Below are 13,614 nucleotides of genomic sequence, written 5' to 3'. Positions count from 1 at the left end.
GAAGAAGAAAGAAAGTCAGTAATAACAAACATGGAGACGACAGAGGTAACACTACTGTGATACTAATATTGCAGCATTTTCACTGGTAAGGTTTAAAAGCTTAGCCTCAGCAGGTAGAGAAAAGAGAAATGAGCGATAAGTTTAGTTTTCACTTCTGCTGGCGGTGGTCTGCACCGCTCCGTACTCCTGCTGGTATTCTCTGTCTGGGTACGCATCCGCCAGCACCTGGAAAACAGATGGCATGTATGCAGAGGACGGACAGAACGCTGCGTCTGTATCTGTCTGTGTCTTTAACGTTACTGTCAGTCAGCGTTACTTTTATCACCGTCATTTATTTTGAAAAATCTCCACACTCTTCACACTCCCCACACATTATTCCACCACCTCGTACCTGCTGCACTGAACTGTGAATGTCACACGGCCGTAAGTGGTATCGGTGCATTTGTTTCGGATTACTTTTACGAGTACGACTACGAGTACACACACTGAGTATCGGAACTGATGCCCGATACTCGTATCGGTATCGGTGCATCCCTAGTGCTTAGTGTTTTGAATAATTAATTAATTGATTATTCAAACACATCAGCTTCGCTGGCTTGTACCTGGGATGGATGAATTTATAGTATGTTTTTTTTTTTTCTGGCACTTGAACTGTTTTTTTTTTTTGTTTTTTTTACCACAGTGACATTAAACTCATCATTCTGCCCTGTAACAGCAGCCATCTTTAGATCAGACAGAGATCTTTCCTTTAAGAAGACTTGCTGTAGTGCTGGTTCTACCAGTTTACAGTGAACCAGACAAAACAAGCTGCATGGGATTTTTTGATAGCATACCAAAGGCTTTGTTGACTTGACATATAAACATACATATCGCAAAAGCCAACATAGTAGCATGTGGTTTTATCTTCTGCTCAGTTTGACCTGGTTATTTTCCCAAATCACACTCATTCCAGTCTTTTGGTTCCTGTTCATTAGCTGCTAACTGTAGCTTCAGTGATTTGGTGCAGAATCACACACATTACACACCATCGCATATTTGACTGTAGGACTACATTCAATGCCGGTTTCAAGGCTCAGTTGAATAAAAGATGCAACATGAGCTTAAATTCTGTTAAAAGCATGTGTTTGAACTCTCAGTGAGCACTACATCTATTAAAGGTGGAGTATAAGTTCTTAGAAAAACTGTTTGAGCAAGCTACATTTTTGAAAATACTCCATTCAAAAGTCCAAACCCCTTTCCTCAGACATCCCCCCAAAGTCACGCCTCCAGAGTACTGGCGCGCAATGCATGTTCTCGAGGGTTCACGAGCACTGCACAGCAACAGTTCGCCCAGCTCCAGCAGCTCCGGCGGCTCCGGCCCTGATCCATGCATACCTCATTCAGTCTCCTCCAACCCCTCCACTCTTACAGAACAGTCCCAGTTCAGACCTGTCTGACTAACGTTACATTTCCTAGTGATTTATGTTAGTGACAAAACAGTTTGCTGGTGAACTTTCCATCCTAATATAACTAATATAGCCAAGCTCTGGCTCTGGCTTCGTTTCCTGTACAAGTGCCCCAAGCCTCTGAGAACACACAATTCATGCACGAAGAGGGGTATGCACAGAGGGGAGGGACAAATGGCAGTTGAGTTTGATTGACATATCACTGTTCAATCATTTGGATTGGGTGCTAAAAATGATTGGATGGTGTTTTTTCAGTCCTGTCCATTCCACAGGTGACTACATTTTTTTTTAATTTTGTGTTAGAGCATTTAATTAATTAGTGGTAATCGGGGTGTAAAGGGGATTTTAACCCTTTCATGCATGATGGTTACTCCAGTGGACAGCTATTCTACAGCTGTTCTTTTGTATATTTTATATGCATATTATATTTTTAGATTTTGTTGTTTTAGTTCCATAACAGCCAACACAGTGGACACTTATGCATCATCCAAACACTGACATTCAGACCATCGCTGTAACTTTGCTGTTCTTGATAAACCTGATCTACACTAACATGTTTGAGTGTAAATCAATTGTTAATTGTTAGATTGTAAATAACAGTTGTTGTTTTTTTTTAAACAAAAAGTTTTTTTTTTTTTTTTTGCATATTATCTCCATGAAGTGAGTAATAACTAGTATTAGAATATGTTAAAATGTCAGAAAACATCAATTTAGCAGCATTAAATATGTTTTTATTTCATTGTTTTCATATCACTTTAAGATATTGGGTTTTAAAAACATGCTTCTTTGCTTCAAGAATAAAATTCATGGTGTAGCTGAGTGGACAAATTTGTAAATCTATGAAAAAAACCTTCAATCTCATTGTTTTTTTCATGCCTAAGGAGGAATAAAAACACTTAAAAAAAAAACAAACAAAAAACTCGCCTAAGGTTCTCATAATTCATGCATGAAAGGGTTGAGCAATAAAGTGCACCCCACCTTTAACTATATTGTAACAGCACCACACAGTTCTGCTGTAGCAGAATTTGTTCTTAGGCTGAGGGAACAAATGAAAAAAATAAATGCTATACAAATAGTCCGTCATCTCATCTGTTTCATCCAGATGAGTAGTCAGGGAACCTTAAGTTAATCTATAAAAGAATCTGACTGATAAGCATATTGATACTTACATTAGTCATGATCTTATCAGTTCTCACCTACTTTTTGTTTGCATAATTTCCTCGAACACCAAATTCTCAGTTGTTATTATGTAGCAGCAGTCAGAGAGTTCACATCGCATAAAGAGAAGAAAAAAAACTGTATCTTCCTTTATGTTATATACTGTGTACTGGGAATGCCTGTTTTTTTGCAGCATATGTATGAATATAACCCTCCAGGGGATGAGGAAGTGTAGAAGAGGAGTCGTTGACCCTCATTAGAGCGTGTTGCTTCTGCTTCTAAACACCTCAGAACAATTCCCCCTAACGCATTCAGTTAAATAATTACTAGACGCAGTAATATTAACCTACTTCCTTTCCTTTAAAGGCTGTGTTATGTGCCCGTGTTCCTTTATTTTGTTCGCTAATGATGCGTATTCTCCCTGATGCCTGTTGCTGGCACTGACACTGATCTGTCATCATCACAACCAGATCCTTCCTGTTACCTGAAACTGGTTTTTTTTTTGGCTTTACAGTTTCCGTTGTACTATACTTGCTTAGTCATTTACCTTGTCAGTTCTTGTGTTGTGTGGATAACAAACCCTCTCTGTTGTTTTTGTGAATAGTAGTTAATCTGTTTTACTGATGACTGCTTCCTGATGTGTTTTCCCTACATTTCCTTATGCTTCTCTCTGTTCTTTGTTGCAGTGTTGTATTGCCCAGGATGTCCTCAAAGGCCCACAGTTCCAATAACATCGCTCATGCCCGACGAACGGTGCAGCAGCTTAGGATAGAGGCGAGCATCGAGAGGATAAAGGTACAAAACAGCAGTAATTGTATCGTCCTTATGTCTGTTTCTTTTTCTTTCTTTATGTCATGTCTAGTTTCATTTGATTTCATCACCTCTTCTCATGCAGTGATTGTGACAATGTGATTTATCCTTAATAGAAGAGTAACTGGATGTAATCATTGAACAAAGGTGATTAGTGATGTATATAAATAGGAATAAAAAGAGGAATGTGGTCTGAAAACAAAATTATTCCAACTTTATGGGCGACAGTGTATATTGTATACTGTAAAAAACATTAGTTTACTGTAAATTTCTGCTATGATGCTACAAAAAAGTATTTATCCCTTCAGAGTCACACATAACTGAGAGAATATAAGGGATTCTATTGTAAATCCGTCTGATTCTGAGTGTTTATATTGTTAACCCATAAAGACCCAAACATCCACTGGTGGCCAAAACCATCCACTGATGTAACTGTTGAATACCTGTTGATCCACTAATCCTATCAATACATGTAAATAATTGGTGTAAAATGCAGTTTGTCATCTTTTCATAGTCATCAGATATGACCCATTTGGATGTTTATAGGCTCCGTAGTGAATGTAGAAACACCATCATCTTCTACAACATTGATTCAACAGTAAAACCCATGGAGTTGAATCAATGGCAGTGGATGGAAACGCTTGTTTTATGTTAAACTAGAAAAGCACTCGGACGGTGCAGATCTCCACCAAGGCAGATCAGTCCGTGCCCCCCCCCCCCACCACCACCAAAATTTAATCAATTGTTCCTTGTGCCAGTATCAATATTTCCAATAAATTTCATCCAAATCCGTCCATAACTTTTGGAGTTGTCTTGCTAACAAATAGACAAACAAACAGACAAACTCCGATGAAAACATAACCTCCGCTGTTCCTTGGCGGAGGTAATTAATGATATATTTTGTTGAAAAAGTCACTTTTTCTTCAGTTTTCTCTGTTTCTGGTATAACAAAACACAATTTTAACCTGAGCTTTTACTTTTATGAACATCTACATGATCAGAAAATTAGATATAGGAAAATACATTATTTATACTGAAAAAAACACAAAATATAGAGGATAACACTATAATAAATGGTGATGAATCAATTAAGAATGATTAAATAGACAGAAAAATTTAGTTGGGAATGGCCACAAAAGAAGCACTGGGTCTTCATGGGTTAAATGTGTGATCATTTGAGAGCTGCTCCTGATTGAATACAATATTATTTCACAATGACGACCCACGATTTTAATGCAATCTTTCTGTGGTCTTTTGAGATGTGCAGCAGAATGCAGACAGGCCTGAAACTGCAGACGGGTCTCTGTCTTTGCAGGAATAAAGTGCAACAGTGTTTCCCAACCTTTCCAGTCTCAGTTTATTAGTGTGAAACCTGGGCCTGTTCAGTTGAACACAAAGCTGATATTCTTGCAGGAATTGAAGAAAGACACACACGAATCTTCCTCAACAGCTCTGAGTCTCTCTCTTCTTTCGGGGGTCGGGGCGGGCACATCGGGGGTGCACGGGTGATGTTGTTGTGGGGTGTTTGGAACAAGAAAGCTGAGAGGGGTGCGTCAGCGACCCCTTGAACGGACCCCCGGATTGAAGTCCATTGTATAATAGTATGGGAGGCATATCTACCCCTGCCCCAACCCCATACCCGGGGTTCGCGGGTAACTCATTGATCTGTGCATCACTAGTGAGGGGGGCTTTATCAACAGAATGCACTGCATCGGGGCCCGTTCATTTTCACTTTTATCTTTATTTTGCAAATGTTAACAGGAGACTGCTGTTGTAGAGTGGCTCATTGGTGCATGCATAGGGATGGGAATCGAGAACCGGTTCTTTTTGAGAACCGGATCCCAGTAGCTCTATTTCTTGGAATCGTTTGCCTGCCTGCTTAATGATTCTGCTTATTGATTCCATCTCCGTTGCGCATGCGCGATGACGTCACGCGTCCACGGCATTGTTTTGGTCAGAACGTAGCCAACATGGTGTTGAGGCAGAAACGGTCCAAAAAGACGACACCTGGTCCACTGGAACATTGTCAAAGCTTCCATGTCTTCAAAAGGGTGGAGTCCCTCCAATATGTTCAAACATTTGTCCACAGCATGTGATTCATTTACAGGAATGTCACGTATTTGATACACTACCCAGCGATGCTTGTGAATGTAGCGGCAGAGTGAACGCCAGGCCCAGTTCTGGTTCCAGTGCGGGCAACAAACGTTGCACCCCCTCAAAAACAAGTTTCCGAAGGTAGGGGAAAGGAAATGAGGTGCACAACAATGGGAGACATGCAGAGTTGAACTGGTTCCACATAGTGGAAATGCAGCAATAGAGGAATTAGTAAAGCGTCTTAAGTTTCACTTTCACTGCATGCTGCCGCCGCTGCCACCACCACCCCCCTGAACCAGGCCCAGCGTGATCTGTTCTTATTATTTGTACATACTGTATATGTTATATTTTCTGTGCAGAGATGGAAATATAAAAGACAGTTAATGCAATCACACTCGTTTGTACTGTTTTATTCCCTCACCCACTGAGAGTCGATAACGAATTAGATCGATAAGCAAAATTGATAATGGAATCGGAATCTTTAAATTCTTATCAATTCCCATCCCTATGCAGTCGTACATATCTATATCACGCCACTCGCTTTCAGTACCAATCAGGAGAAATTGGGTAATTTTCCACGGTACACCTGATGATTTCTCATGGCACACACTGGTTGGGAAACACTAAAGTACAAAATACAGACACCACTGTTTGTGAAGTACGCAGCCAGGCTAAAATAAACCCAGTAGGTTTGGTTTGCACAGGCTGTGCTGTTGTGTCAGTAAGCTTATGCAGTGTAACAGCATTTATTTCCATCATTTATGGACACATAACGTTACTGAACCTTGACCTGATCCAGTGAACCAACCATAGATCATAACACTGCCCCCACAGACTTATACTGTAGACACTAAGCATGATGGGTAATGACTTCATCCATCACTATGGAACAGGGTCCGTCTGGACTCATCAGACCACATGACCTTTTCCCATTAAAACACAGTCTAATTGTTATGCTCTCTATCAAACTGATGGTTGTTTAAGAAATGAGAAGCTACTCACTGAATCAGTTCGAATCAAAGAAATTATTGCAGCTGAAAATATTCATAACTGCATTATTTATCCAATGGAAGGATCTTGTTGTGGTAAATCCAGGTGAGGACTTTGGTTTTAGCTACATAATGTTTATCTTCATTGTAATACTTATCTAAAAATGAATCCCTGGGTTTATTGCATAATAATGACTAAGAGTGAATGATATTTATCACCTACATAGTTGTGGTTCACCACAGTTTCATAGTAATTTGCACCAGAGCTCGTGTTTAAACCAATTGGATGTTTCTCTGCAGCCACAGTCTCACAAACCCAGACTCATCTTTCCACACTGTTACACCAACAACCACAAACAGCTGAACAGGATGTTCTGTTATTTTCTCCGTCATTTCTTTATTTCATTGGCAGTACAAAACATTACGCAAGGTCCTGCAGGTTAAAGTGGCCAAACCAGTACATTTAGAGCAGAGCCATACTCAAAGAATCACTATAAATGGAGTTAAATTCACTCACTAGCCTGCTAACATTAATGCTATGTTATGCAACATGTACAGTATTTATACAGTGGAGTGGGAAAGTTTGGACTGCATTATTATGTATTTATTTAATGATTAAATGATTATACAGCAAAATTAAGATTGTTTATGATATAAGAACCCAGGCCAAACTGCAAATAGCAATTATTATCATTATTGTGGATTTTTTTGACCATTAGCCAAGAAATAATTGCATCTGTAAAATGTTTAAGAATACTTAAAAACACTAGATAAAAATAATCAAATATCACAATACTTTTTTCCATCCGTCTCACTGAGTGTTGACTAATGTCTGCAGGTCTATGTGATAAATAAGCCTCATTAATAGTTAGATTTACTGACTGGGTGCGCAGATAAAGATAAAGATAAGTCAAAGCTCGCTTGAGCTTTCTGTACCGGAATAAACCTCCTTCACCCGTTCAGCCAAACGAACACTTGTTAAAATGACCATCCTGCCCATATTTGATTATGGTGACACCATCTATAGCAGGGGTGTCAAACTCATTTTAGTTCAGGGGCCAAATTCACCCCATTATGATCTCAGGTGGGCCAGACCAGTAAAGGAATAACAGTGAAAAAAGAAAAATGACATTATGATGTTTACATCCACAATATTTCCTTAAAAATCTGAATAACATGAATAACTTGAAATGTCTCAAGAAAAACAAGTGGAATTTTAACAGTATTCTGCCTCAGTTTATCAGTTTATCATTTACACATGTGCATTACAACTTACATTACAATAATACACAAAACATTTAACAACAACAAGCAGAATATTGGTAAAATGGCATTTACTTCTCTGAAGACATTTCAGGTTGTTCATATTTGTTCAGGTTATTCACATTTTTTGTAAAAGGACAGTTTGTTAATATAAACATTTTCATGTCATTTTACTTTTTTACACTAAAACAAAGATGAACTCTGCAGCATTATTTTTAGGTTATTATGATAGTATTTTACTGGTCTGACCCAACTGAGATCTGATTGGTCTGTATGTGTATTAATATCTTCAGTGTAATTTTTGCATTACACAAATTCATCCCAGGGGCCGGATTTGGCCCCCGGGCCACATGTTTGACACCTGTGCTCTATAGGATGGCTTCTCATTCCACCCTCAGCAAACTTGACCCTCTTCACCATTCTGTAATCCATTTTGCCACAGGTGCTCCTTCCTCCACTCACCACTGTGACCTGTATTACCTAGCTGACTGGACTCCCTCCACACCAGACGGCTCTGTCACTGGTTCCAGCTCATTTACAAAACCTTACTCAGAAAACCCCCTCTTTACCTCTCCTCCCTTCTGCACCTCTCCCATTCTACACTCAATCTTAGGTCCAGTAATCTCATCAAACTCACTATCCCCAAAGCCCGCACTGTCTTCGGTCGCAGCACCTTCCGATTTGCTGCAGCTAACGACTGGAACACTTTACAAAACACCCTCAAACTCACTGCCCTCACATCTCTCACTGTTTTTAAGCAAAATCTGGAACACGTTTTAGCTGATTGTTGCACCTGTTGAGTATTTGTCTTTTACATGTCTTACTGTTATTGTTGTAATGTATTTATTTATTAACTGTTTGTTTCTGTAATTGTTTAACCTTGCTTTTACTTTTAGCCCCCTCACCCCCTTCCCCTCAAGGAGCCATTGCTCTTTGATCAGGATGCATTTGTAAATAAGAATCTGTTCTTAACTGCTTGCCTGGGTAAATAAAGGTTAAATTTAAAAAAATAGTTCTGGGCAACGATTAAAATTTTTAATCGCAATTAATCGTGTAGTTTTCTGCGATTAATCACATCAACAGCATGTATTGCCTTTAAGTGATATTTCAGACTTGAAGTACTCCGGTGATAAAAATAATTCCACATTGCAGTGATTACAAACAACTTTGTCCTGCTCAACTCCACCATCTGAAGACATTTAAAATGAAAATGTCCATGGAAAAGACCGCAACTTTTCTCCGTTTATGTCCCCACCAGTTTATTTCCGCTTGTGAGTGATTGACAGGAGTCTTAAGCCCACTTATAAGCACAAATACTAATAAGCCCAATAATATGTGATGTTCAGTTGTTCAAAGCATGCAAAGGGGGCCCTCTAGTGGTCGGAATAAGTTGCACTAACGTATGTTTTGTCCTTTCGGTGTTACTGTAGTCAGTTCGGACATAAGAAGGAACTAACTAATAAAATAAAGACAAAATAAATCAATTAGTTATGTCTATTAATGATATGCATGTTCACGGAGAACGCATAGATGTAATTATTATAAACTTAAATTGACTGCTAATAAAACAATCACATCGTAAATAAGTAAAGGTTAGTTCAAAGGCTGGCATATTATATCTAAACTTAGCATGAGCCTGCATAAAGAATTAGCAACCCATCTGCGACTGCTAGCATAAATGAATTAGCTTAAACATGTTAATAACGCATTGTAATAAACACATCCAAAATAATGTCATAAACATGTTTCTAACGGCACGTTTGCATGTGAAATTATTTAGCAAACAACAGAATGATTGATACATGCAGGCGTTGCTTCTGCAGGAGTTAAACAAAGTTTGATTCAGCATTACTCGGAAAGTTCGCTCACTTTTGGAGCGCCAAAATAAAAGCATGAGTTTCAAAATAAGAGTCCGTATGTATAAATGAACTAATATTTGGTTGAAAGGCAGAACAATAATAAAACGGCATTAACGTGAGATAAAAAAAATTGTCGCCGTTATTTAATGAATGCGTTAATGCGGTAATAACGCGTTAACTTGCCCAGCCCTAAAAAAAAAATAAAAATAAAGAACAGCATCATTAACTCTTGCTTTTCTCTTTGTCTTCTGTTTGTTTCGTAGGTGTCCAAGGCCTCTGCAGACCTTATGAACTACTGCAGCGAACACGCCAGAGAAGATCCTCTCCTTATGGGCATCCCCGCTTCAGACAATCCCTTCAAGGACAAAAAACCCTGCACTATATTGTAGTGGATACCACTTAGCCTTTATGTGTTTATTTTTGCTTATTAATGTTGCTGTATTCTCTTTTCGTTGGGAGGAGTAAAAGGTGGACTGTGATCATATCATTACCATGTGTTCACCTGTTCTGTTAACAATTCCACAATTCAACCACATTTTCTGAAAAGCAGCAGTTTGTAATGAGTAAAAACACAGCATCTGTGGCCGACCCGCTGTATTCTGTGAAACCATCTTCATCTTTAGCGGCGCCACTGTTCAATATGAACTCTGACCACTAATAAGACTTTGGCTGCATGAGTTGAAATGTTCAATTATGATCCTTAAGTATTAACAGGGGATGATGTTGTCTGAATATTTGGTGATTTTGATTCCTTAAAGGTGTGTGGTTTCATCTCCACTGGGCAGTTGACTGTTATTTACACTGTGTAAAGTCATACAGCCAAAGTTTCCCTTCACTCACATGGCCTCAGACTCCCATTTCCACCAGTATTTTATCATTTCTGTCCTGTTTAGATCACTGGTTATTTTTTTTCACTTTGGGCCTGCAGTCAAACAGAACAATAATACGTATTTATCATTGAACCGGGCAGTAACGTCTCTATTATTGGTGTTAAAGTCGCAGTATTCTGCATCACACCTGCTGGCTCACGACAATCCACATCCCACTTTAACCACTGTTTTCCTGTCTGGTATTTATAATGTGATTACAGTTTCTCAGAGTTGTCTTTAGCTGATTTCACCACGACGTCATCATGTTGAGATCAGTTCTATCTAAACTAAATCATCTCGTCTTAAATTTAAGCCGTTGGGATAAGATGAGCCCAGTGTTTGGATGCTTTTGATGTGTGTTCTTTAAAGGTGGAATAAGCGATTCTAATCCAGTAGCCTTTTTTGCTAGCTTTCAGTTCTGTGTGTGCTGGGAAAAAACAGTTTTTGTAATCAGCCCTGCCTCTGTAAATGGGGAAAAACCGATCTGCAACACACTATTAGAGTTAGAATGTAGAGGAAGAAGCACAGAGTTGCAATCTCAGACATTTTCTTGCTGGATTTGATGATTGTTTTTTTTAGGTCACAGGTGTCAAACATGCAGCTAGGGGGCCAAATCCGGGGGCCAAAGGGTCCAATCTGGCCCATAGGATGAATTTGTGAAATGCAAAAATTACACTAACGATATTAACAATCAGTAGTGTAAAAATCATTTTATTTCAGGTTCCATACAGACACATATAAATCAGTTACATCTCAGTTCAGTCAGACCAGAAAAACACTATCATAATAACCTATAAATAATGACAAATGACAACTACTTATCTTTTTTAGTGTAAAAAAAAAAAAAGTGAAATTACATGAAAAGGTTTATATTAACAAACTATCCTTTTACAAAAAATGTGACTAACCTGAACAAAAATAAACATGAAATGTCTTGAGAAAAATAAATGCCATTTTATCAATATTCTGCCTGGTAGTAAATGTTTTGTGTATTTGTAATTGTAATGTAAGCTGTAATGCACATATGTAAAGGATAAACTGATAAACTGAGGCAGAATATTGTAAAATTGCACTGGTTTTTCGTAAGACATTTAAAGGTGTTCACATTATTCAGATTTTTAAGGAAATGTCGTAGATGTAAACATTATCATAATGTAATTTTACTAATTTCACTGGTATTATTTTACTGGTCCGGCCCACTTGAGATCATATTGGGGTGAATGTGGCCCCTGAACTAAAATGAGTTTGACACCCCTGTTTTAGGTCCTTTAGTGACTTTTTTTTTTTTTTTTCCCAGAAACCAAATCCAGAAACTTTGTGGGTGTGACCATTTTGCTCTAATATAAACAATCGAATTTTACTGAATTGGACCTAGAACAACTGTCATCAGGATCTGCATGTGTTTTCTTTGGATTGATGACATGTTATAGTTGCTTTAATCCTCTTCTGAACCTGGTGATCTCAGTCATATGTGTCACCTCAGTCAGAATAGTGAAGTCAGGGAAGTGGACAAGACTCTGATTCTGGGATTCTGCTAGTCCTTCTAGACCAGCTTAGCTCCACCCATGCAGTTCACCCATAACAGTAGAGTCTGTACATGCATCAGAGTGTAACGTCACAATTCATCACCATCTGCATCACGATCCATGTTCGTGATCGGCCTTGAGATTTTCCCATCACTGACAGGAAATATCCTTCTGACGCACTCAATGACATAATAATAGTTGTACCATGAAATCATGAATATACAAATTATCATGTAACATAACCTAGTTTCATCTAGCACACAGGGGTCAAACATGCGGCCCGGGGGCCAAATCCGGCCCGCCAAAGGTTCCATTCCGGCCCGTGGGATGAAAGTGCAAAAATGAACCTGAACAGTCAAGGTTGTCAAAAATCCTTTTGGTTCAGGTTCCACATACAGACCAATGTGATCTACAGTAAAAATAACAACACAATAACCCATAAATAATGACGACAAATTTTCTTTGTGAAAAATTATGTGGAAAAAATTTGTGAAAAAAAACAAACATTACACTGTGAAAATATTTACATTTACAAAACTATTCTTTCACAATAAAATGCAAATAAATACATAAATAAAACCAAAAATGACCAACCCAAAGTGTACAATTTGAACAATATTCTGTCTGTTACTAAATGTTTTGTGCATTTATGGATCCACTATGATCTGTAGTTGTGTTAATAATAAGAGATGGAATATTGTAGAAATTGTTCAAATTTTAGTTCCAAACGTTTAAACTTTTAACAATATTCTGCCTGTTACCAATTGTTTATGTAGCACTGTGGAAATGTACATGTATAAATAATAAGTCGAAGCATAATATTGTTAAAATTGCACTAATTTTTCAAATGAAATTTCTGTTTTTTCAGGTTATTCACATCTTTTTTGTAAAATGTAAATATTTTCATAATTTAAGTGGGGGTTTTTTGTACTAAAACAAAAAGAAAAACTTGGATTTGTCATTAGTTATAGGTTATTAAGTCATTATTTTACTGGTCTGGCCAGCTTGAGATCAAATTGGGCTGAATATGGCCCCTGAACCAAAATGAGTTTGACACCCCTGATCCAGCAGCTTTTGAAGCAGACTTTATTTCTTTGCCAGTGAAATATTTGGCGTTGTCCAGAATCACTTACTCCACCTTTAAAAGAACCCTTCTCAGCTGTACATGTAGGACACATAGCAAATCATGCTAAACTGGAATACGTATGACTTACTTGCACAGCAGAATAATAGAGTGCAGATTTTGCTTTTTCCTACTGTTCTTGAATGCTGACATCAGGTGTGAGGCAGTATCGTATAGCAGTGACTCTGAGGCCAAACCCAAACCACTGGTACTGCCTCTCACCACATCTGAACCTGGGTTCAAACACCTTTTTTATCCATACTTTCTGAATAGCTCAACTCTCTGTGGTACGTTTTTGCAGATGACAAAAAGCACGCCAGCAAGTTTTCCTCAACACTGTGACCAACTTCCTCATCACAAGTGTCTTAGTTGCGCAGATGTGCACATCGTTGTCTTAAAAGTGTTTTTTGGTACATGTATTGTAGGTACAGGTGCAGATGGTAGTGTGCAATGATGATAAAACCACTCTCCATTTTTT

The 13,614-nt window shown here is 38.3% G+C and overlaps 1 protein-coding gene across 1 annotated transcript in view; it reads left to right on the top strand.

Annotated features, from left to right (window-relative positions):
* Positions 1-11,334, top strand: part of gng12a (guanine nucleotide binding protein (G protein), gamma 12a) — an 83,423-nt gene extending 72,089 nt beyond the window's left edge. Inside the window, exons 2-3 of the mRNA XM_030161018.1 lie at positions 3,290-3,398; positions 9,882-11,334. Of these exons, the coding sequence (XP_030016878.1) occupies positions 3,306-3,398; positions 9,882-10,007 (219 nt within the window). The 5' untranslated portion in view covers positions 3,290-3,305 and the 3' untranslated portion in view covers positions 10,008-11,334. The remainder of the gene's footprint in view (positions 1-3,289; positions 3,399-9,881) is intronic.
* Positions 11,335-13,614: the final 2,280 nt, after the last annotated feature.

This window comes from Sphaeramia orbicularis, chromosome 17 (genome assembly GCF_902148855.1).
Source record: "Sphaeramia orbicularis chromosome 17, fSphaOr1.1, whole genome shotgun sequence".
Taxonomy (NCBI): domain Eukaryota; kingdom Metazoa; phylum Chordata; class Actinopteri; order Kurtiformes; family Apogonidae; genus Sphaeramia; species Sphaeramia orbicularis.
The sequence above is the reverse complement of the archived record's forward strand: the minus strand, read 5'-3'. Positions and strand labels throughout refer to the sequence as shown.